At 39.7% G+C, this 25,781-nt stretch overlaps 1 protein-coding gene and 1 non-coding gene across 2 annotated transcripts in view; both read right to left on the reverse strand.

The window, feature by feature from the left end:
• Positions 1–1,167: 1,167 nt before the first annotated feature.
• Positions 1,168–1,239, reverse strand: TRNAP-CGG (transfer RNA proline (anticodon CGG)). The gene has a single exon. It is a non-coding gene; the product is annotated as a tRNA-Pro (tRNA).
• A 20,280-nt stretch (positions 1,240–21,519) lies between these two features.
• Positions 21,520–25,781, reverse strand: part of LOC148037067 (DUF2996 family protein) — a 28,582-nt gene continuing 24,320 nt past the window's right edge. Inside the window, exons 3-6 of the mRNA XM_087676024.1 lie at positions 22,923–23,043; positions 22,537–22,832; positions 22,390–22,462; positions 21,520–22,285 (exon numbers count right to left, since the gene is read on the reverse strand). Of these exons, the coding sequence (XP_087532150.1) occupies positions 22,137–22,285; positions 22,390–22,462; positions 22,537–22,832; positions 22,923–23,043 (639 nt within the window). The 3' untranslated portion in view covers positions 21,520–22,136. The remainder of the gene's footprint in view (positions 22,286–22,389; positions 22,463–22,536; positions 22,833–22,922; positions 23,044–25,781) is intronic.

Raw genomic sequence — 25,781 nt, forward strand, 5'->3', positions numbered from 1 at the left:
TATACTAACTGGGTTGTTGAACTCCTATCATGTTACATCGTATCAATTAGAAGCCCTTTGTAGATAAATTTTTTGGGAAGAAGACTCTAATGAGCACTCTAATCATTTGAAATTTCCCAAGGTTGCTTTGTTCGATTGTACTCTACCTAAGAAGAGGAAATACGTTCCCTAAGTTGAGACATCTAGTTGAAAAACTTGTTGTCATAAGGTTTCTCATGTGTTGGGAGAATCGAGATGAAGACCATGCCATTCTTTTCATCTATATTACATGGAAGTTTTCTGTTAGGAGTCTCCCAAGACTCAAGAACTTCCCCTCCATACAATTAGTTATATTCAATAGCCTTGACTTTAAACTGCCAATTGAGGTCTCCCCATTGGTCGAAAGGATTTGAAAAAGGCTCCATTAAATTCAAATCCTCTCTTATTCTTAAACACTTATTATAAAGATCTCTCTTTTAGTTCTACTATAGCCCTTCCTCCCCTTGAACGAAAAAGGCATTAGAACTTGGGGCGACCTTTGGGTAGTAGCAAGGATTGGATCAATGACAATAACTATAAATCTCATTAATTTGCCCCCTAAGCTATCCTATCCCCTCTGGCCCATCCTTCATAAAAGCATATGGACACATGAAAAGTATTTTAAAATTAGCATTAGAATTGGTAGATGCAAAAAGGGGTCGGAACTATTCCCCACCTCTTTATCTTCTTCATGAATACCGACAAGGATTTAGATTGTTTAGTAAAATAAAAGCTCCTCTTCACACATCTCACTTGGGAACGAGCTACCTCTTGGAAAGGCTAATAGTATTCATTTTCTATGAAGTGGACTTGGCTAATAACTATTTATTTGTGGAACATTTGGCTAAAAGAAATTGAGTGATCCTTTCCTCTAAGGTCTTTGATGAAGTTTTGGATGGACACGTAGCACGTAGGTGACATGTAGCTAATAACAAAGACAAACAACATCGTAAAAATATGTAAAAAGTGTCGTTGTATGTGCAAAACCACATTGCCGACCATGCCAAGAAGGAAGTGCACTTTGATTCCCGTGAACAAAACTCTTCTGTGCCGTAAACGTAGCATGTACGGAATGTAACACGAGAATCTGACCTTACGATAAAAACTAGCCTTAACCTTAAAAAGATTACATATATTCTGAATTCAAAGGGGGCACTGCGAGAATCGAACTCGCGGCCTCTCGCACCCGAAGCGAGAATCATACCACTAGACCAAGTGCCCATCGCCGTTTGCCTTTTGTCTAAATAAAGTTTGTTTATTTTTTTTTATTTTCATAGTACAATTTCACCTCAAATATAGTAGGCGTGCCATTTTTCCCTCAGATAATCAAACCAAAATCTCTTTCCAGAAATTATAAAGCAAGTATAACAATTTTGTGTGAGATAATATTCTTGTAGTTCAACTAGTTTTTTTGTGTGTCTAATGGTTGTATATAAAAGTAAAAAAACGTATGTGAATTTTACTCTTTGAAGAAACATTATAATAATCAAAGAGATTCAACACAATTGTGAAATCTTACATGGCTAAAAATGCAACAAGTGTCAATTATCTATGAGAAAACATCTTAATTCAAAGGAGTTACAAGGAGATCTACTTATAGCATGGAAACGAGTTGGCATGAGTACTCCAAACATTCTTAATCAAAGGGGTAGTGCAATTCCTTAACTTTAGCTTTCGAAAGATTAGTATTGATGTATTGTATTTGTTTCTTAGTATGCTCAAAATTTAGATAAGTACAAGCTTACCCTAGTGCTATATTTGCACCTATCTTTCTTCTTGGTTGTAAGTTGGTTCCCATTAAAAAATGGGTTGTTATTTTCACTATGGTTTTGGTGGTGTCCAAAGCACCAAAACTCTACAAATCTAGGTGGAAAACATAGAGACCTCCAAATAAAATTTCAATGTCTTGTTTCAAAAACTTTAATAGGTCTAGCAACTATTTTTCCATCTATGAAAGGTGTGCATGCATGTGTGTGTGTGTGTGTGTGTGTGTGTGTGTGTGTGTGTGTGTGTGTGTGTGTGTGTGTGTGTGTGTGTGTGTGTGTGTGTGTGTGTGTGTGTGTGTGTGTGTGTGTGTGTGTGTGTGTGTGTGTGTGTGTGTGTGTGTGTGTGTGTGTGTGTGTGTGTGTGTGTGTGTGTGTGTGTGTGTGTGTGTGTGTGTGTGTGTGTGTGTGTGTGTGTGTGTGTGTGCTTGCTATTGAGCTTGCAATAACTCCCTCACTTCTACCAATAAGTAAGCCATAAAAGATCTAACCTTTTGCTCCATTTGCAACTCAAGCATCTAACACTCTCTCACATGCACGATTGTTAAGGCATCAATCACTTTTTAATACGTCTGTAACTCAAACATATAATAGGTAACACATAGAAGGAAAGTGTTACACTTATTAGAATTATATAGACCATTTTTCTTCATTGAAGATAATCACGAATTACATACGGAAACATGTATAGAATGTGTTACCAAGAATTGACTAAAATATTCTTGGCAACATATTCTATAAATGCCTTCTCTTATTAGAATTATATAGATAATTTGTCTGCATTGAAGGCAGTCGTGAATTACATATGTAGATATGTATAGAATATGTTACAAAGAATTGAGTAAAATATCATCACTATATATGGGATGTTATAAAAAAGTGTTCATGGACAAGTGACTGATTTCACATGTTGCCAAATAATTGAAAATCCATATCCATTTATTGCATACATTACATAAAATCAACCAACATTAATGGTATACATTAACAAAATAATGAATACCATACAGTCCTCCTAAAAATGTCTAATTGACACATTACTAAATATTTTAAAATCAATCCACATTAATAGCACATTTACACACCTACATAGATATTGAAACTCCCCTTGATGGGTCTAAATTTGATTGTAACAATTTGAATAAGAGATAATCTTAGATTCTATGCATGTTGTGGCTAACATTGGTTCATAAGCATCATGTAGCATTTATACAAAATAATGTGCTAACTTAAAACTCCATATATACCAGTCATCTTAGATTCTATGGATGTTATGGCTAACATCAATTCATAAGCATCATGTAGCAACAACTTAGACAAAATAGTGTGCTAGCTTAAAACTCCAAAGGTATACATCCAAGACAAATGTAGACTATCATGGTAGATGTAGAAGCTCGATTTATATTAAAACAATTATCATCTAGTCATCTTGTACCACATATATGACATTGTCATTTTCTTTAAGTTGCGGATGGTGGCCGGATTTGACCTTAATATATAAGAGAAGCATGTAGTACTTATCAAAAGTACATTGACTAATTATGTAGGACTAGGAAAAAATCGTGTGCGAAGTACTTAATGAAACAAAGTTCCTCCCTTCCTCATAACTTAATGCAAAGGAACTTATCTCATCCTTAGACACTATAATGATACTATTGTTACACTCTAGCTTTTGCTAAGTTTTGATGCATATTATATGTTTTATCTTAGGAAGATGACATCAAATTATTACCACCATGGGACCAATCTAATGGTTTAATTATGAATCATTACCAAGCATGAGGAATTTGTAATCCAACTAGCCTTGCTTGTTAGCACATGCTATTATCACATTCTTATGATCAAAGGACTAAACATCCTCACATGAGACTAATGAAAGAGCATAGCATTTCATCTCAAATGTTACACATATAAGAATCTAGAATGTAATCCCATAGCATGTGTATGACTATGCACTATTGCCATGCATACCCACAATATTAACCATTAATAACAAATGCACACGCCATCTAGATAAATTTACTTTGGCTAAGAATCAAAGAAACATAATTTGAACTAAGCAATCACATTAGATTAAGATATACACTTATGGATAACTATGTTATCTTGCTACAATGATCAATGCTAGACATGCTATACAGTCAACCCATGACTAGTATAAGCAACTCCAAAATCTTGTGAAAACACAAAAATTAGCAACATCAAATCCAAGCATGTCTACAAAGTTCATAACCATAACTCTTAAACATTCAAGAGTTCTCTCAAGCATTTAAGGGATCATATGAATCCATATACATATGTGGTGTTGACCTATAAACAACAATAAGACAACCTATAAAAGAACTTTTGATGTGCATGAGGGTGATATCATTATGGTTGCTGAGCACTTTAATTCCTTCTACTTTGTTTCCATGCAAAGTAGCATCTTGTAATCATGAGTTAAAATCCAAACTTTCAGGCACCTAGAATAAAAATGCATTGGCATAAATCCTATCATATGAACCTAGCTTTCACATCCGCTACTAGTGAAGAGGGACAAATATAGAAGAGTAACAAGATAAGAGGTTGCATTAGACAAGGAATGCTATGTTAATTTGATAATAGATGAGTTGAAGGAATTCTTTGGAGGCAAGAATACAAATGAAAAGATGTACTATCATATGCATTCATGAGGAGAAGTTGAGCCTAGGGAAGAGGAACGAAGGGTACTCATGCTTGCACCTATACGAGGGTTGGCATATCAGGTTCATGGACAGAGAAATCAAGGAGGCAACAATCTTGAAGGAGCTGAGGATGATGGTGAGGAGCCAAGTTCAGTTACATGTAGGCATACTTGTCAAAGAAATGGAGCTTCCAAAACTCGAGCATGAGGACAAAAGCATTAACATTTCTGAGGCCAGCCTTCTAATGCAATATTTGTATGCTCTCAAGAAAGTGGTAGTCATTAACCAGAGAAAAAGAGGGAAGAGGGAGGGTGATCATGTAACTACTTCAATTGAGAACAAGAAGCTGGTTGACTACTACCAGCTAGAAAATTTGACTTGTCCAAATTTCAGCGATGGCTACCGTTTGCACATTATGTTGCATCAATCTTAGAGCTAGGGTTACTACCTTCACCATACGAAGTTGGTGGTGATCAAGCCACGTGTGTAACAACTCTAGTAGACCAAGATTCCGCATAAGCAAAGCCCTTTTTTTTTGCATTCTCTAATTGTACCAGTGGACCTTGATTGAAAATTTATGAGCAATGGTGGAATTTGCATGACAATTTATGAGAATATAAGGGGCGGCCAGCATGGGCAAGGAGTTCACCAAGCGACGTCCCATTGTGTATGAAAGATGTTGAAGATGAGTGTCTAATCTAATTCTTGTTCTATCCAAGTTTGAATAGGTCCAAATGTTGCATTAAAGGCATATATACATAGTGTCATTTGCAGATTAAGTCATCAAACTTTGCAAATTATGAAATGGAGTATCGAGGAGAAAAGACACTCAAAGAGAAGGGTGTTGAAGTAAGCAGAAGAGCAAAAAGTGATTGAAACTAAAATACAAATCTGTCAAAAGAAGCTACAAGAGGAGTTGTAAAAAGGATGAGCATGCAATCCTATTTGCAGGGCCGATTGCAAGGAGAGTTTATATCGTGATAAAGTCAACTTGTGGTCTTGCTACAATATCACAATGCTTCTTTGTGGAAGCAAGATTAAAGGCATTTCTTTGTGGATTCAGGAAGACTCATGACATGATTGGTGGTGGTTTCAAGGATTACGAGGGCTATAGAGAAAGCCTAGAGATGATAGAGATAGAGATGAGGTGATGCCAGGAGGCATATTCCACGGTGGATTCCACGCCATGGTGGATTCCGTGAGGTTTTACGGTGGATTCCGTAAACTTTAATGACCGAGGCTCATACATAAAGTGGATTCTTTGTGCGAGAAGTTGATGGGGACGCATGTATTGACGGTTCGCGACGAGATTGACCGTAGAGCCCGATCATTCCAGGAGCTCCGCCTTCGCACGAGATGGGTAGCGATTAGAAGCTCTTGATCTCAGCTCCGCTCTGATACCACTGGTGCGCAGATCGGACGTTGTATGCTCGCATAGTGAATGCCGGAAGGTCCCCAAGAATAATGAACTCTACTTTTTGCACAAGTTACTGTTGGGGGTAAAGGCGCCTCCGCCGTGCCGCCCTGTGTATTACTACACTGACAGTACCCGCCACTGCACACTGCAGGTGGCGGGCGCCCGTCACGTCACTTTATTCTTTATTCTTTTAGTGACAGTTTGAATAAAGGAAGGCCCGGTCACACATTGTGACTGTTGGAGTTCCCATTTCTTGTCTCTCTCTTTTCTTGCTCTTGCTCTCCTGCCATAGCTCGCGTGCAAGCTTCGATCCTTCTCACCTTTCAACTGGTATCAGAGCTTGGCATTCTCTTGCTCGAGCTCGACTCGGTGCTTCCCGACCTTTGCATCGACTCGCTTCATGCATTGGATCTCCATCCCGGCAGCTATATTCGATCTCCCCGAGCTCCCGTCACTCCCCGGCTTCCCGAGCACCTTCCCGGCCTATTGAGGCACCTTCAAGGCATTGATACTGAGCCCATGTGGAGCAGCAGCAAGTTCAGCACCAGCAGGGAAGATTGCATCATTTTTTTCCAGGCTGTGAGCACTCATCTACTTCAGCTCCACACTTGGCCATTGCTTCTTGCTCTCTACCTTGATCAAGAGGGCTATAGACTTCATGTTTGATGTCATTCAAGCTTTGGGCATTGGTCTTGATTATTCGGGGCTGATCTCTTCAGATTTGGGACTGTCATAAACTGTCATAACAGGCTGAAAACAGGGCAGCACCATTGGCATTAGCATTTGTTGCTTATACTCCATTCCGGTTGTGCTATTTGATGCCCGTATGCGGTCTACATGATGCTTAGTGCCTTGGGAATGTATGCACATGATTATGCCATGATTTTGGCTTGAAATATTGGCTGATTTGGGACTGTTATTTACTGTTATACAGTGCTGGAAACAGGGCAGCCACACTTGGCATTGGCATTTGATGCTTATACTCTACTCCGGTTACCTTATTTGATGCCCGTATGTGGTCTACTTCCTACCCGGATGTATTGGGAATGTATGCATTTGGTTTGACCATGATTTTGGCTTGAATTCGGGGTTGAAATCTACTGTTTAGACCAGTAAATACATGCTGGAATAACAGTGGGCTGAAGGTACTTTACATGCTTTGGCACTTACCTACCGATACCAGATGTATGCTTTGAGCTTTGGCATGATGTCTCTGACATTTGGTGACGACTTGGAGCATATGTATGAGATTATGGGATGCTTTTGAGCTTCGCATTAGCTCCGTCTTCACTAGCATTTGGACCGACTTGGCATGCTCGTGGACCGCCTATGCCTCATGTCTCTGCTTGACAGTTAGGCTTTTGCATTACATGCTTTGGTTCGTGACATATGCTATTTGGTTCGTGTATGCCATACCGACATTTGGAGCTTGGATTTGGATGTATTTGAGCATTCTCGGCTTACTTGATCACTGATCTTGGTTGCTATTTGGATGTCATTGAGTTGACCGAGAGCTTATTTGGGCTTATGTATTGCTTCATGGTTAATACGACCGGTGCTTCATGTATGTCATGCTCTCTTGGATGCGCTTGATGCATTGACAGGGTCACTTATCACTGGTGCTTTCTCTTGGGTTGTTTGAGCTTCTGAGCTCGCTTTGTACGCCTTTTGTGCCAGTGGGAGCATTTTACATGCTTGCTTGACCTTTGACAGTTGCATGCTATTGGAGCACTTACATGTATTTGGAGCAGTTTATGTCTTGAGCAGCTACATACGCATTGAGACTTTGGGATCATACTCCGATCTTTATGGATATGCATTGATGTACTCTTGGTTCACAGGATGCTTATGAGCTGAGTCTCATATTTGGATCTTTCTCTTTGAGCAGACACCTATTTGTGTCAGGTTTTGGCAGTTACAGGAACACTTTGCCTAGAGTGTCTGGGGGTGTGCCTTTCACTGGCAGATGTTATTTTGACATGCTTCGATGTTGAGCTCATGTTCTTTTCACTGTCATTAGCCTTGCTTATGTCCATTTCATGCCGGCTTTGGACCTAGCATTGTTTGCTTGACTTTGGATCCTATTTTGGGACAGTTTGCTCTCTAGACTGCATACCTGCAATTTATTACAACAAGCAGTTATTGGTGGACTGAGGTGTACTTTTCATGCTGAAATATCCTGATTTGGTGTACCGCACCTAGTACTAAGTGGGCAGCAACTTTTGGCACACTTTGCTCGCCCTTTGGACCCCGTTTTGGTCATTTTTGGACAGTTTCTGCAGTAAAACAGCAAGCAGTTTTGGACTGTTTGGACATTTCTAGCCTGCATAATGGCGTCATCTTCGCATGATAGTGCCATCTTTAACATTACAAAGTTGGATGGTACCAACTACTCTTATTGGAAGAGTCAAATTTGGCAGGTCTTGGTGCAGAAATCTCAGATTAAGCCACTTCGGTTGAGTGGGGAGCAGCCTGAAACTATGGACAATGACGACTGGCTTGAACTTGATGAGCTATGCAAGTCCACGATTGTATTGTCTCTCACTGAACAGGTACATTATAATGTATTTGAGGAAGCACAGAGTGCATGGGATCTATGGAATAAGATCAAGAATCTTTATGATAAGAAAAGTCCGGCGAGTCAGATGTACTGGTTGAAGCAGCTTATGGATCTACGCATGAAGGATAATGGGACTATGTCTGCTCACTTGAGCCAGTACCATGCTATACTGAAGAACCTGACTTCGCAGGATATCACCTTTGGAGAGGAAGTAACTCCTCTTTTCTTGCTTGGGACTCTGAATGAGTCATGGGATGTTTTCCGTACTGCTCTTTGTGTCTCTAGTGCTACTCTAAAATTGGCAGATGTTGAGAGTGCTCTTCTTCAGGAAGAGGTGAATCGCAAAAACTTGGATGCCTCTCGTGGTAGTCATGCTTTGACAGTTAGAGGTAGGAATGACAGGTATGACCGTGGTAATGGCCGAGGCCGTGACTCGCAGAAGGGTCGGTCTAAATCTCGTGGTGGCAAGTCGCGTAGTAAGTCGCGTGGGCGCAATGCAAATGTCATTTTTCATCATTGTGGGAAAAAGGGCCATATTAGACCACAGTGTCATGAGTTGCGCAATGAGAAGCGCAAGGATAAGGGGAAAGATAAAGTGCTGGAGAAGTCCTCTGATCGCAGCATAGTACCTGCGAAGTCCAACGTCAAGATTGAGGAAATTAATGTCACGCAGACTGAGGAGTCCGATGGTGGTGATGAGTTTATACTTGCAGCTAGTTCTTCTGATGCTTCACACTTGACTAAGACACCTAGTATGTATGCACAGTGCTGGTTATTGGATTCAGGTGCATCCTTCCATGTGACGCCTTACCGTGAGTGGTTTCACTCTTACCGTACTGTGTCTGGATCAGTCAGACTTGGAGATGACAGGTCTCTTGATATTGTGGGCTGTGGAGATATTCAGTTGCAGTTTTCCACTGGCAGTTCCTTTTTGCTTAGGGATGTACGTCATGTACCTGCGCTTACGCGCAGTCTTATGTCTGCAGGACAGTTGGATGATGCAGGATTTCATGTATGTTTTGGGGATTCTGCCTAGAAGATTACTCGTGGCAGACTTGTGCTTGCTAGAGGCGCCAAGTCTGGCAGCCTCTATCCTCTTGTTATATCTGGGTCCTCAATTGACCATGTTTTGGCAGTGGGTTCTATCCCACATGTATCACTTTGGCATGCTCGTTTAGGGCACATGTCTTTGAAGGGAATGAAAATGTTATCTGGTTTGCAGTATCTTCCGCCTTTGGATTATGCATGTTTTGACCCGTGTGATCATTGTCTTTATGGTAAGCAGAATAGGTCTACGCATAAGAAATCGGGTAGGCCACGCATGAGTGAGCCCTTGGCATTGGTGCATTCCGATGTTTGTGGGCCTATGCCTTGCATGTCTATGGGTGGCGCAAAGTACTTTGTTACCTTCATTGATGATTTTTCTAGGAAAGTGTGGGCTTATCCCATAAAGCAAAAGTCCGATGTCTTGGCAGTCTTTCAGCGTTGGCTTGCTCTTGTTGAGAACCAGACTGGGTATAGGCTGAAATGCCTTAGGATAGATAATGGGGGAGAATATGTCTCGCATGCTTTTGAGCAGTTTTGTGATGACAGGGGTATTAAGCGTCAATTGACCGCCCCTTACACCCCACCCCAGAATGGTTTGGTTGAGCGCATGAACAGGACTATTCAGGAGTGTGTGCGCTCTATGCTTAGCCATGCAAGCCTACCCCAGAGTTTTTGGGCTGAGGCAGTTAGTACGGCAGTGCATGTCATAAACCGATCGCCTTCCAGTGGATTGGATTTCCAGGTTGCAGAGGAAGTTTGGGCTAGTAAGCCACCCTCTTATGCGCATCTCCGTGTCTTTGGATGTGAGGCATTCTGCCATGTGCCCAAGGACAAGAGGAGTAAATTGGATCCAAAGAGCATTAAATGCATATTCCTTGGCTATGGTGAGTCAGGAGAGATGGGCTATCGCCTATGGGATCCGCAGGTGCGGAAAATAGTACGCAGCCATGATGTCGTCTTCCATGAAGACAAGATGCACAGGCAGCCTGAGAAGGTGGTTGAGATCCGCAAAGTGATCTTTCAGGAGGAGCCTAGAGCTCCAGCACAGCCAGTAGTACAGCCTGCAACAGTTCCTCCACAGGGCCAGGGTATTGGACAGGCAGTTAGACAGGCAGCAGAGCCTGCGGTGAGACGGTCTGCTAGAGACAGACGTCCACCTGACAGATTTCAGCCCTCTATGCATTCTGTTTTGGTTACAGATGCAGGAGAGCCTTTCACTTATGATGAGGATATGCGCAGGGGTGACAGTCACTCCTGGGAGAGGGCTATGCAGTCTGAGATAGACTCCCTGCATAAGAATGAGACTTGGGATTTGGTTGCCTTGCCTAAGGGCAAGAAGGCTTTGTCATGCAAGTGGGTGTACAAGCTGAAATGTACCCCTGGACACCCCAAGCCACCATACAAGGCTAGATTGGTAGCAAAGGGTTTTAAGCAGAAACATGGTGTGGACTTTGATGAGGTCTTCTCTCCTGTGGTTAAGATGACCACCCTGCGCTTAGTCTTGGCTTTGGTTGCACAGCTTGACTTAGATCTATATGAGATAGATGTCAAGACGGCTTTTCTACATGGGGACTTGCATGATGAGATCTATATGGATCAGCCTAAGGGCTTTGCAGAACCTGGCAGGGAGCACCTAGTGTGCAAGTTGAAGAAGAGCTTGTATGGCTTGAAGCAGGCACCTAGGGAATGGTATCATAAGTTTGATGCCTTTATGCAGTCACAGGGCTACAGCAGGAGTGCTATGGATCCGTGTCTTTACACGAAGAAAGCCCGTGATGGCAGTTTGCTTATCTTGGTACTCTATGTTGATGATATGCTGATAGCAGGGAAAGCTCATGATGAGCTAGATGCTCTTAAATCTCAGCTGAAGAAGAGCTTTGAGATGAAGGATTTGGGACAGGCCTCACATATACTTGGGATGTGCATTAAGCGCGATAGGCATCAGGGGCTTTTGTATCTCTCACAGCGGGAGTACATTCATAAAGTCCTTGAGCGCTTCTGCATGCAGGACGTAAAGCCTATTGGCTGTCCATTACCTTCTTATGTGAAGGTATCACATGCTGATTGTCCACAGACAGATGAGCAGAGGGCCGAGATGGCCAAGATCCCTTATGCTTCAGCCGTGGGCAGTTTGATGTATGCCATGATAGCCACTCGTCCAGATATTGCGCATGCAGTTGGTGTTGTGGCACGCTATATGGCTACACCTGGCAGCAGACATTGGGATGTCGTGAAGGGTATCATGAGGTACTTGAAGGGCACAGCAGATATGTGTATTTGCTATGGCAGCCAGGATACAAGGGTCGTGGGGTACACTGACTCCGATTATGCAGGACATGCAGATAGTAGGAAGTCCACTTCTGGCTATGTATTCACCTATGCTGGAGGGGCTGTCTCTTGGATGTCCAGGGTTCAGAAGTGTACGGCTTTGTCTACCACTGAGGCCGAGTATGTTGCAGCCACTGAGGCTTGCAAGGAGGCCATATGGTTAGGCCGTCTAGTTGCTGACCTTGGGATTGAAGCTACACCTACACTGCATTCAGATTCTATGAGTGCCATTCAGTTGGCTAAGAATCCGGTCTTCCATGCGAAGACGAAACACATTGAGGTGAGGTATCACTTCATACGTGGTGTCGTGGAGGACAAGTCTGTTGACCTTGTCAAGATCTCCACTGACGAGAATCCTGCAGATCTACTCACGAAGAGCCTCACTACTGAGCGCTTTGCCTTCCTCAGGAGGTTGATGGGCATTGGATGAGATGTCGCCTTTCCTCATCCCTTGTACCTATGTACATTTGTACTGTCTTTTCTTTTCTCTCTCACTAGGGCAGATTCGTCTTTAAGTGGGAGGTTGTTGGGGGTAAAGGCGCCTCCGCCGTGCCGCCCTGTGTATTACTACACTGACAGTACCCGCCACTGCACACTGCAGGTGGCGGGCGCCCGTCACGTCACTTTATTCTTTATTCTTTTAGTGACAGTTTGAATAAAGGAAGGCCCGGTCACACATTGTGACTGTTGGAGTTCCCATTTCTTGTCTCTCTCTTTTTTTGCTCTTGCTCTCCCGCCATAGCTCGCATGCAAGCTTCGATCCTTCTCACCTTTCAGCTACAAGGTAAAAAGCATGAACGACAAGAGCAAGAGACCAATTGGGTGCAATCTCCCCCCATGCCTTGTGTGAGAGCTTCAAAAAGCATGTATTTTATGTGTATTTCATCTTCATGCTCAATAATAGCCCAATTTACAAAAATATATCAAGCTTTTAGCTTTTGAGTTTGCTTTTACACAAAAATAGGAATAAAGCTAATGGACAGTGCCCAAAGAGTCTGGCACGCCCAATACAATGTCCAAATAGAAATAACATAACTGTGGGCCTATGCGCATACAAAATAATAATAAATAATCGATGCCTCAATAAATAGGCATGACAAAATATATGTGTGGCGCCTATCAGAATATAATCCATAGATCGAATACTCGCTATCCTCCAATGCTTTCCTCCGCCACTGTTGCTATCCCTACACATCAACTGAAGCATTCACAATCGTTAGTAAAATAATACAATTAAACCGACAAAAGTGAATACCTAGCAGTCTTCAGCTACATAAATAAATCAACTGGTTAGAAATAAATCCTAACCTTAATTTATTACGAGTGCGCACTCTAAACTCATAAACGTTTATTAATTTAATATGCATTTTGCGGAATCACCCGCTATGGAATCACCCATGTACACACTAAATTAATGAAACGCCCGAAAAGGACAAGCGTCCCCATCAACTTCTCGCACAAAGAATCCACTTTGTGTATGAGCCCCGGTCACTAAAGTTTACGGAATCCACCGTAAAACCTCACGGAATCCACCGTGGCACGGAATCCACCGTGGAATATGCCTCCTGGTATCATGAGAAGCGACTACAGCATTGCGAGCATGGCTTTGTGCAATCTGAAGCTTAAAGTGCATGCCATCATGCCAACAGGCACAACATTGCTTGATCTCATGACCTTTCCATAGTAAGACCTTGAGACAATTCAGTTTTGGCACGGCATTTGGATTCCAACAAAATGAGGAAGCCTTATAGACATTCCTACAATCATAGTGTTTGGTGGCAACCAAAAAGAAAAAGACGAAGAAAAAAGAAGAAAAGCTTTTGAAGGGAAAGCCAAATGTTTGAAAAGCATTAAGATTTTTTAAAAAATAAAAACTCACAACATGTATGAGAGGACAGAACCTATAAAAAGAGGGGAGAGTAAGAAGAGAATGCCCTTCTCTTGCACTTGTATTTTATTATCCTTGTGACAAGAGGAGGTTCGTATACAAAATTTCTGGAGCTAGGTCAACTTCTTTCGAAGGTCTTCAAGCAAAAAATCAATTTTTTCAATGTCTCATCACAAAAACTCGAGATAAAAAAAGGGTTCTTTTCTGGACACAAATTTTTATGCTTTGATGTTTGTTGATGCTCTACTCAATGTGTGATTTTGGTGTATTTGAGGCTACCAAGCATAATTGTTCATTTGTGCTAGTGTTTTTGGTTGTGTTGTGGTTATAGAGAATCAAACATTTCCATTTTGTGTTGTACTTAGACAAAGTCAAATCGATAATTGTCACTAATACCATATTAGAGAATTTGGGAATCTCCCAAGTTCTACTTTCAAATAAGGAGTAAAGATTTGACCAAGTGGCTAAATCTTAACCCCATATTTGAGAGTGTGGCTTGGGGGGATTGCTTATATAGTATCTAGAAAATTTCACCTTCAAGTGAGGGGATAAGATTTGACCATGTGTCCAAATATTAATTACATTAAAAACTCCCAAACTTTATAAAATTCCCAAATTTTTGAATGTGGTTCACTCCTTGTCATTCAATTTTTCGGGTTGTGTGAGATGCTTGTCTCAAATCACCACTCGCAAAACACCGCCATCCTCCCTGTTATGAACTAGGCTATAGTCCCAAACTATACCACACAAAAGAAGCCATTACTGCCTTTGTAAGTCTAGAAGCACCAGTCCATAAAACGCAGCTGCTCAATTTTGCAAGCCATCCCCCACTTCCATCATGCCAACTTCTTTACATATAAAGCCTCCATTAAAGGCAATCAGCTGTGCGTTTTAAGTAGTAGCATGAAGCACACGTCCTAGCTCCATTAGCCACCAATCAGCATGTAGTTTTGTATTCATGGCTGGCTCCTCTTGATAGTTTAGACATCCTTTAGCACATCAATCTCCCCTACATAAATTACATAAAACAAGTCCTTGCTGCATATACTCTAATACTAAAATATCTATGCTAGTAGTCAGTATTGGTGAGGGGAGCACTGATGATTATGAAACAAAGTGTTGTAGACGGAGAGAGTTGTTGCATCCCATGATTATCACCACCCAAAACACATTGATAAGTCAGAAAACTAGCATCCTCCCAAGCATGCTGCCTATTGTGCATCCCTTATAGTATAGCATGAAGAATATCAAGTCCCCTAGATTAAGCCTAAACCATCACATAGGCATTCTCAACTGTATGCCCCCTTCATTTTCCCCCAATTCCTCATCATAATCATCAACAAAATCAAGACATCAAGAATCTTAGCAAGTAATGTTAACTCTATTATATTTCCATGGACCAAAGGTGGAGCCTCAAATCAAGTACTTTCTAATAGGTGGAAGAATGAGACTTTCACCTTTGGTTCAAAGTAATATATTCTTATAGGGGCAACCTTTATGCAATTAACAAAGACTTGATCATCTGTGCTTTTTTGGGGTAACCATTTTGTGAACTTGAACTTCAATCACAAACCACTCACAAAAAAATTAGTAAACTCTCCGTGATATGACCAAGCTCACTTTATGATTTTGAGAGCTTCATCACTCATGAGAATGAAACAAACTTTCCATGATTTAGATATCTTACAAAAGATTTGTTATCTCTATACAAATGGAGTAGTTAAGGGATAGAATTTCTAAACAATTATTACTTATAATTAGACTAATTAAAAGGCCTTATTGCACCAAATAATTGATTTAAAACATTAGAATAAAATGGAAGAGCATTCAATCCATATAATTCAACAAAAGAAATAAAGCCGCTAAAGTAAAAGAAATACAAAACTCATTTTAGAGGAAACATTATTTAAACACTTAGATGTGTTCATGCTCATAATTTGGCCCTCTGGCAAAACTCAATGTTAGAGAGAGTTTGATTGAGCTTGGCCACAAAGCCAATCTCAACATCATGGGGAATTTAGTGTGACCAAGGGGGGCTAAGCTTATTGAAAATGGCTAAGCTCAATCAAACTCTCGTTGACCTTGGCTGCTATACTAACAAGCTTACTTCAACTCTATTTGAAATTGACCTTGGCCTTTTGGGCTAAGCTAATTCAAACTCTCTTTGAGTTTGATCTTGGCCTTGTTCAATCTAAGATTGAGCTTGGCCTTGTTAATCGAAATTATTCCATTAATCTACAACTAAAATGAAAATTGGTGGGTACTATAGATATGGTCCATCTATGCATTTGCACCACTTGCAAACATATAACAAATATGTAAGCTATCTGAATAGCCCAACCCCAAAGATAATGAAAAAACGTAATTGCTTTAGAAATCATTAGTTATAATTGGTCAAATTAAAGGATCTTGCTTCACTAGATGCTTGATTTAAAGATGACAAGGTAAAAAGTGCAAAATAAACAATCCATTTTAAGGGAAACTTTGTCCTCCGATGCTACCATTATTAATGCCAATACTTATGGATATACCAAGATGGTGCTTGATCTAAAGCATATGAAGTTAAGAATACTTCCCCTAAAGTCTCAAGTGATATGGAGCAACATGGAGAGAGATATGGTCCACTTCCATGGAAGCTTGATTGTAGCTTGAAGAAGAAAGAGAAGAACATTGCCTTCAAGAGAAACTAGTTGCCTCCAGGTCCTGTAAACCCCATTATAATGAAAAGGTATTATGAGTATTTTATTCCCATTAGATCTTCCAAGTAAGCATCTTGGCTTCAAATGAATCCTCGAGGCTTTGTTCTTTCTCTGATGAGGTGAACATAGCCTTGTTAAACCAATTGGTGGATGATATCAAAGACTCTTCTTTCTATGTCTAAGAAGACAATTAGTAGATAATATTTGGCATGGCCCATAGATGCATCATAAACCCATAACTATGATATAATCATTTACACAGGGTCAAGACAACAAGTTTTGATTTCTATGGAGCCTTCTTCATCATCAAGATCACTTTTATAGCATTCTATCATAAAATGGCAAGACATTGGTTGAGCATTCCCTCTTCTCTTTTGAGCCTTCTTCTTCACTAATCTTCATTTCAAAGCAAGGTGGCTATGGATATGGCTTGAAGCTTCATCATCTTTTCAATGTTCCTTCACTTTTGGTCAAAATCCCCTTGAAGATTTTAAGATTGGAGAGGATCTTCTTCAACATTGTACTTCAACATTTGGGGGAAAGCCAATAATTAGATCGTTCAAATTCCTTGTATCAAGTATTTACCCTAGCCTACACTACCACAAAATTCTTGATTCTAATATTAAGCTCCTAAGATAATTTTCTTTTTTCTTGCCAAGAGAGGGCCTCCCAATTTCCTCCAATTGTAGGATAGCCAACAATCTAGAATGCAATCAATTGCACCCATAGCTAACCACTCTCAAGCCTCTTAAAAAGAAGATATTTGAAGTCTTCTAGCTTTTTCCTCGATATCTCCAACCCAAAACCCCTTGAATATTTCTCAAGAGTGATAAACTCCCAAGAGATTGCATGCCATGCATAATTTTTTTGATCACCCGAAGGAAAAGACTTCTTTATCAACCTCCAAATATTGCAACTCAATGTAGAATTGTGGCCATAAAAGAAACACTTGGAGTTTGTCTTTAAGGCTACCAATCTTCTAGCAAAGGTTGAAGAGCTATCCAAGGGGTTGGGTAATCTTCTCTCATAGCCACTCAAATCTTTAGTTGAGTGTGACTCTCAATCCTAAACACTGCCCAAGATACCAAAGGATCTTATTTATGAACTTGAAAACATATTGAAGCAATCAATCTTCAAGTTCCTTCCACCTGAGGTAAACTAGCTTTATTTTCTTTTGCCTAACTAAAGCCCAAGAGAATAGAAAATTGCTAAAATAATATCAATTGATGCCTTGTCAACAACAACAACATTAGAGTCCTCACAATATAAACTTTACAAAAAATATTGGTGTCTCGAGTGTTAAGTCCCTTAATGATACCATTTTGACTTTATTCTAAAAGAGTATCAATCAATGCCTTCAACAACAACTTAAAGTCATTATAATATAAAATGTACAACAAATATTGTTGTCTCATGCTTGGTAAGAATTGCTAAAGCAAACAGGATAGGGGACAACCCTAGTCCATTCCAATCCATTCTTCTAAGAAGTTTCTTAGCAAGAATTGCTAAGATCAAAGGGGCTAGGGGGACAATCCTACCTATTTGACTTCTTCCTAAGAGGGAAGAGATCCATAATAAACCATTAACAAACAACTATGCAAAAGAGTTTGCGAAAGGTTCTCCACCATTCTATAAAATTTAGTCTTCATAAAACTTAAGGTTCTCCATCATTCTTATAAAATCTGATGTAAAACTTAGAATAAAACTTCTGAATCTCCAAAAGTTATCATATTGTATGCCTTCATCAAATCCATATTGCTAATAACATACCCTTCGTTTAATCAAAGATAATGATGAATCACAAAGATTAAATTCAAAGTAACATCATGAATTCTCATTCCTTTGATAAACCCATATTAACGGGTATGTAAAGGGACAATGCTTTTGTAATGACCCTATAGGATAATTTCAACATTGTAAGAGGATTCCCTTATCAATCTTGGGCCTTTCGAACTAAGTGAATTTTTAGCACAAAATTCCCATATGGCTTGAAAAAACTTAGTATCAATCTATCTGGACCAAGAGACATTTCCAATTTCATCTCGAAGAAAGTGAACTTTCTCTCATCTTGGTAGACGAGTTGATCTAACATACAAGCTTACTCAACAATAATGGTTTTAGTAGGAGAACTCTAAAAGGATTCCATTCTCTACTAACAAACCAAACGATCCCTCCCCATAATTTTGGCTAGATGCTACCTAAAGCCTTTGCAAATTTTTACATTTGATAACTCTTCTAAAAGTAGACATGTGACTTTGTTTGATTAGTCTAATCCAAATAAAATCCTTTGAGCTAAGATGACAATATAGGCATATTGAATGGAGCACCATGAATACAAAAGGTGTTAGTGCTCAAGCATCAAGATAGGCTCCATAACCCTTTTCCTTACACTAACATGAGGCTTCCAAGTGGTAGCCAACAACTTTGTCTCCTTGAAAAATGGGGGTAGATCCTCCTAAATGGGAATTGTGATATTTCATCTAAGGGCCTATGATGCCCAAGTAGGTTATAATGTTGAATTGGAGCTTATCTTGTGGAATGAACTTTTGTGAGTTGCCTCACAAAGTACATTACATTTTTATCCCATTATAAAGTGAAGTTTTTTTAACCCTATATTGAAGCAAGAATGTGCATCCCCAAAATTACTATTAATTGTAGCTCCCAAGGATGCATGTTGCCATGCTGATTGCATTAGCCCTTGTAGCATGTACCATACAGACTTTGACTAGCATCACACCCTTGAATTATACTTTTTAGTGGGTAAGTATCAAAAGAGTGTGTTAGATATGCTCAATGCCCCACCCTCGTAAGGTGCCACCAATGATCCATGGTACTCTAACTTGTAAGGCCCCCATTACGATGAGAAGCCATGTATGAGCACAAATATTAGGTGGGTCGTCCTAACTTGTATATCAGATGAGGTCTATCTGATCGGATGGCAAAAAGGTGACCTTTGTGGATCTAGTCTTTGGAGGGGGAGGGCGCTCTCCAAACGTGGCCCTTAGCTGGGGGGTCTCAGGGGGGACATTACCCTTGGCCCGACGATAAAGGAAATATTCCCTTGAATATTCCATGGCCGACTAAGAAAGGTTCATAATATGGTCGGATTTTTCGACCAAATTACCTTCCCAAGTTATAAAAGGAAGACCCTCCTAAAGTCATCGTCAATCTATCTTTCACCCAGTCAAAGTTCTTCTAGCTACCCCAAGCTCTTCACCTATCATCTCTCTGGATCGCCATCTAAACTTCATAGTGGAAGCACACGGGTGGACAGAGCCATCTCTATATTAGTTCGTTAGAAATTAAAGCAGACTATTCTTCTTATATTTGCTGTGTGTTCTCTACTCCTCGCTCAAATTCTGTCCATTGTGCCGTGTAATTTCTACAGAGTGGCCACTATAACAAGGGGGGTCTTTGCAGCCCACCCCTTGGAAGATAACTAGAACGTGGGGTCACGTGATAAAAATTTTGATATAGCTAGCAAGGTCTCTTATGAGACCAACATAATTTAAAATCAGTTACTATCTATAAAGATTGCATGTGCACTCTAACTTAAATCGAGTAAGCTATTTCCATAGCAATGCTAGTGACCTAGATTGGAAAGTTAAAACATGAGCTATTCTATTCTCTACTTCTCCTCTCTTGGCAAAGACCATGTTGCTACTACAATCAGGTACCACCATATTGTGTGTGTGTGTGTGTGTGTGTGTGTGTGTGTGTGAAAAGAAACTTGTATGGTCTCTTTGTGAGTCCAATTTGATGGCAACAAAATGAATACTTGCTTCCGTTTGTAGTGGAATCAATGAGAAAGAGTTTGAATAGGGTTCTAATATTTATATTTGTTACAACTATGTGCAAAATGTAGTGTGTGCTTTCCAAGTTTAGCCAACCTTCATTTAAAGGACTGAGAGAGACAAATTACACATTTTGACTAACACCATCCTTCACTCTCTTTTTTTCCACACTTCCATTATGATAGTATCTTAGAGGTATCTAAGATAATATTATCATGTTCCTTTTACGTGGTATAAAGATGAAGTACTCTAAGTGGAATTAGCACAAGAAGAAATATATTTAGAGATGTCTAACAACTAATGTCATATTCTCTTATGTGGCATAAAACTAAAATAGTCTAAATGGGATTGGTGCAAGAAGAAATATTTTATGTAGCAACAAAAATGTTGGAATTGTGGTTGTCTATTTTATAAGTATATATCAATGATAGTGTGAGATCGTAAAAGTTTGTGACCACCTACATTGTTATAATAATAGAGACCAACAATTACACACTTTGACCAACATAGACATTTGACTATATCCATATATAATAACGTAAGAATCCATCCAACAATACTCAAAGCATTGGTTTGGAGAATTATACAACTAAAATGTTGCTTACGTTGTCCTTGTCCATCTCTTGAAACTGTACTACTTGTTGCATATTTTTGCAACGACATGTGCCTATCCACTATCATTTTAAAGGATACCTAGCAATTGAAAGTGTTGTGCCTAGTTTTAGGATCCTATCCACTATCTAAGATCCTCTATAAACCCCATGCTTCAATGTCCACACTCTTAGCAATATTTTTCAATAAAAGCCAATATCAAATCAAGTGCTAGCGACAACACAATTTTGGCTCAACTTAGGAGACAACGAAGAGGAGTCTAAGAGAAATACGCTTTACACTGAATAGGTGTGTAATTATGCCCATATTTAAAGTAAATTTTAAAGTAATATTTAACAAAGCATTTTATAATGAATTTTTAAACTCTTCCTCAATCCAATTTCACATTGATAGCAAATAGAAATATTTGTTCTTATTTTAAAAAGCCTTGTTGAAGGAAGATGCACCTACTCGAATCAACAAACGAAAAACACCTAGAATGACCTAATTAGTCAAGGCCACATACCAAAGTGATGGATGCCAACTTTACAAGTTCTTAACTAATCAAAGCATTTATTTAGAGGTTGGGTGTTGGCTTTTCTTTACACCTTTTGAGAGAACATGGAGTGTTGTGTACTTGGGTATTTAAACAAAGGGTTTTCCCCACCCACTTTACACAGTGATAGACAAGGATGCACTTTTTACATGTCCAACCAATCAAAAAAAAATCTGTTTACTTATTACTTCACTTTTATGGTAAGTGTCCTTGTCTACTAACATATTGCACCCACATCTATGTCCACTGTTTTTTTCTCTTGAGAAAGGCTTGACATTTTGAAAGATGTCTCAAAGGTGTATCCAAAGATGCCATGGATGGTAGCCTCATGCTTGTCATGAATTGGTAAGAGCAAGAAAGAGAATATAAACATTGTCCACTTCATCAAGATTCTAAGACTCCTCTGTATAATGTGTTGAGGAAGGAGTATCAAGGTACAAGAGACGGTCTTTACAGAAACGATCAAAATGGTATCCTCAACATAAATGATAGCTTGTCTGATATACGATATGGCCATCTTTGGCTAGCTTAGCTAAGGCTTAAAATTTTAGAACTTCACTAGTCTTACATTTTGATCCTCCACAACCAGGCTAAAATCTGTTGACAAACTTTGGAATAATAAGGACCAAATGAGGTTGAATTAGAAAATTGACTTTGTAAGTTTTTTGTAGAGTATCTGTTTCTGATTTCTTCTTGGAACCAGAGAGGGAGGAAAAAGGAAGGCATTGTGGTATTGTGGGGGGAATACTATACATGCAGAGCTTGTGCTCTAACTTACAATGACTTGGCTGCAAATCAGAGCTTCACCACCGCTAGTTCAGGACCAGCAATTTCTGTGCACGCAACCGCTTCATGATCCAGAAGACTAGCAACTCAGAAGTGACCTTTTTCTCATCTATAAGAAATGGTTCAACAGTGCTGGGTGGTGCTCCATGTGAGGATAAAGAAAAACCCCGTGTTCCTGATCCAAAGAGTACTACATCACATTAGCAGAAAAGAGAGAGAATGATAGCAGAGAGCTTTCAAGCTGGAAATTGTAGAGCAACAACTGAAACTAGTTATTACCCTGCAATTTCCCATCTGGGAAAAAGGCCCAAAACGTATACATTATTCCGTTTTTTGTGAAGCTTCCTTCCAACTGCATGTACATACAGTTAGGTTGGAAAAACGTTTATGTGAAATTGGAACACTCTGCTCTAAGAATAAATTTACCTGGTTTTCCTGGAACCCTATTTCAATATTTAGGACATCATCTTCTTTCTGAAGAGCAGCTTTTAGAGCAGGAATGACTTCTACCATGACTGCTGGAAGATCCTTTTCTGCAACCTTTTTTACAGCTACCTTTGTGGCTGGTGCAGCCTTAGGGGCTGGTTTGGGCGCTGCCTTTGTCTCAGTTTCCTTTGCAGATTGGCTGGATTCAGCTTTCAACTCCACATTGGCACCTCCATCTTTGACTTCCTTGTTTACCTTGGCTTTTGGCAGGCCTGTTGATGAAACTGACGAATTATCTGCAGTGAAGTCAGGAAAATGCTCAAAGAGGCCATCATAGATTTTTGATGGTTGAACTACTAGACTATAAGGAAACCTCAAAGGCAGACCTGCCACAGTAATTTCATTGTTGAAGCCCCCCTTTCCATCAGACACAGTTCGTCTATCAGGAGAATGAAGCCACTGTCCGTCTACAATGTATTTATACTGATATTTTCCAGGCAGAAGTTTCTGCAGTGTCAACCAGCCAAGGTGAATGATTTGACAGAAAAAAATGGACAACTTCAACAAGAAATTGCCTTGCACGACCCAGGCCTAATCATATATTCCAATGTTAATCTGCAACTGTATGGATGGTACTACACATCAGAACACTACATATTCATGCTACACAGCCTTAGATGGTACAGCTTTTCATTAGCAGCTTAAAATTACCTCCCCTCCCAAGTACGTCTCTCTCTCTCTCTCTCTCTCTCTCTCTCTCTCTCTCTCTCTCGCGTAATGAGTTGTTACATTGTATTATATCACAGACAAAGTGCACAAGAATACAAAGGTCAGGGCAAGGTCACTAAGGATACCGCCCAATGCCAAGAAACTAAGTCATCTTTGAAAAATATATCAGCATGCTGTATAGGGTCAAGCAGCCACTAGAGAAGTCCCTTAAGCTTCACAACATGATGCTGAATGCCCAAGGCAGTATCAAAAATGAAGGCATTGCGACTGACCTCAATATGCCAGCAACCCCAAAATCTGAAAATGTGAAACAAGATCTTCATATTAGGTTGTGGCAGACCAGTATATTTAGCTTTACCAAATACCCAATCAAGACACATCCTACTCCCCACCATAGCATGCCAAATGTCGGAGAGAAGTGCCCAAATCTTGCTCAAGAGATGAATCTATGATGGGAAGACTCAACCATAGTGGTACAAAAGAAACAATTTCCATTAGAAATACCTTTGTGGTGAACATAGTTGCACTAGTACCACATACAAAAAGGTTCATACTATACCATACTTTAGGTACCACACCTTATGTACTAGTACCATAAAAAACCCACTTAATGGATACATCTTTTCCCAGTCGAACTGCACTTCGAGATGAGCTAAATGCTCCTTATACTAATATGATTCTACCATGAGATTAGGTTATTTGAGATACAAACAATTTCTCTACCTTATTTTGTCAAAAAGAACCAAGTTTTAAGTTGCTTTTAGGATAGAGTAACATACTTTTATCTTACCATACCTTTAAAAAACCAAAGATACCATTTAGTACCATATTTTATCATACCATACTTTTCATATCTGACAACTATAGCGAGGTGAAGAGCCAACACAAGGGGGAGGCCCCCCACAAACATTCTCCAAAGGAATAAAATGAAAATATTTGTCAAGCAACTTGTTCAAGAAGAACGTAATCTAATCGTCATCTAACTTTGGGGAGCCAATAGTAGCAAACTTGATGAGTAACCGTCAATATTCAGCCAACTTTACTTTACAATCATCTACTTCCTTAATGGAGAACTGAGATTGATACGTGGAGTGCGATCTTGAGTCACATAGTAGTCAATGAGATGATTCCAATGCTCAGATACAAGGGAAAAATGCTATAATTGAGAGTACAACTCACGAAGCAATCCCTACATTAACTCAACATTGGTTATGGCATTGCACACTCTCCATTGACAGATGCGATCAAGGTGAGCTAATTGAGGGTCCAACATAGGCTCAGTACCAACAATGAGGTTTCAAAGTTCCTGAGATTTGAGTACTTGTTGCATGAAGTTTGACCAAGTGGTGAAATTCAACCCGTTAAAACGAGTCTTATACGTGAAGACATTCTTGGATATTACAACAGGAATGGTAGTGCTAAGAGATAGAGAAGGTGTGTAATAGGGGTAGGGTGGATAGCAAGGATAGGGAGATGAAGTGGAGTACACTTGGAAAGTAATCCCAAAGTCCCCACCTTACATACGAGAAGTGTGCATAGCAGATTTAAATATGGGCAAGGGCAGATTGGATATGGGCATAGAAACATGAAACAGGGAACAGGGACAGTGACAGGGACGCCAGACCTAGAAAACGGGGACGTGGGAACGAGAACGGAAATGTTATTTAAAAATTTAAAATTCATGAATTTTTTTTAATATTTCACTCATAATCCATGTGGAGTGTTAAAACCAAGGTATATAATTTACAAGGACAATTCATTTTAAGTTTTAACTTTAAAGATATCATGCATCATTCTAAAACTAGTCATTACAAATTGAATTACAACTTACAAGGCTCAAGAGTCAAGCTAGTCAATTATAAAGTGCATAATATATATACCATAAAACAATGAACAATGAACTAAACTTTAAAGTCTAAGCTAAAAGAACATGTCCATTGCCAAAAAACTTAAAAGACTATAAATATGAAGTCTAGTCTCTGAAAGAATATGCTCATTGCTCCAAAAAAGACTACAAATATGAAGTCTTATCTCTAGAATGAAGCAAAATGCAGTATCCCAAAATAGCCCAAAGGGCAATTGCAAGACTGCAAGCACAAGTATAATGTCAGTATGGCACAACGGCCCAAGTATCACATTGTCATTAATGATCATAATATCATATACAATATACATGTGCCATGAGACTCATAATAAAAAAACTAAATCAAAGATCATCATCATCATAATCTGAGGCTACTCTAGCTACTCCTCAAGTGCCAACCTCATTATCATGTGTACCATGAACTACTGCATCTCCGTCAACATCAACATGTGTCTCCTCTTCTTGCTTCATCTCACACTCTGTGAATGGATCGGGCTTTGTTATCATACCATTACATAACATCCTCAAATTAGTACTAACAAATACCCGATCATTTGTCCTCTCCACACAAAGACGGCTCCTCTTCTTTGAAGCAATGTGAGCGTATGTACTCCATAATTGCTCCAAATAAGAGGAGCTAACTGACCAACTC

The sequence above is a fragment of the Lygodium microphyllum genome, chromosome 4, assembly GCF_053477565.2.
Source record: "Lygodium microphyllum isolate KBCC chromosome 4, Lygodium_microphyllum_v1.1.10, whole genome shotgun sequence".
Lineage (NCBI taxonomy): Eukaryota > Viridiplantae > Streptophyta > Polypodiopsida > Schizaeales > Lygodiaceae > Lygodium > Lygodium microphyllum.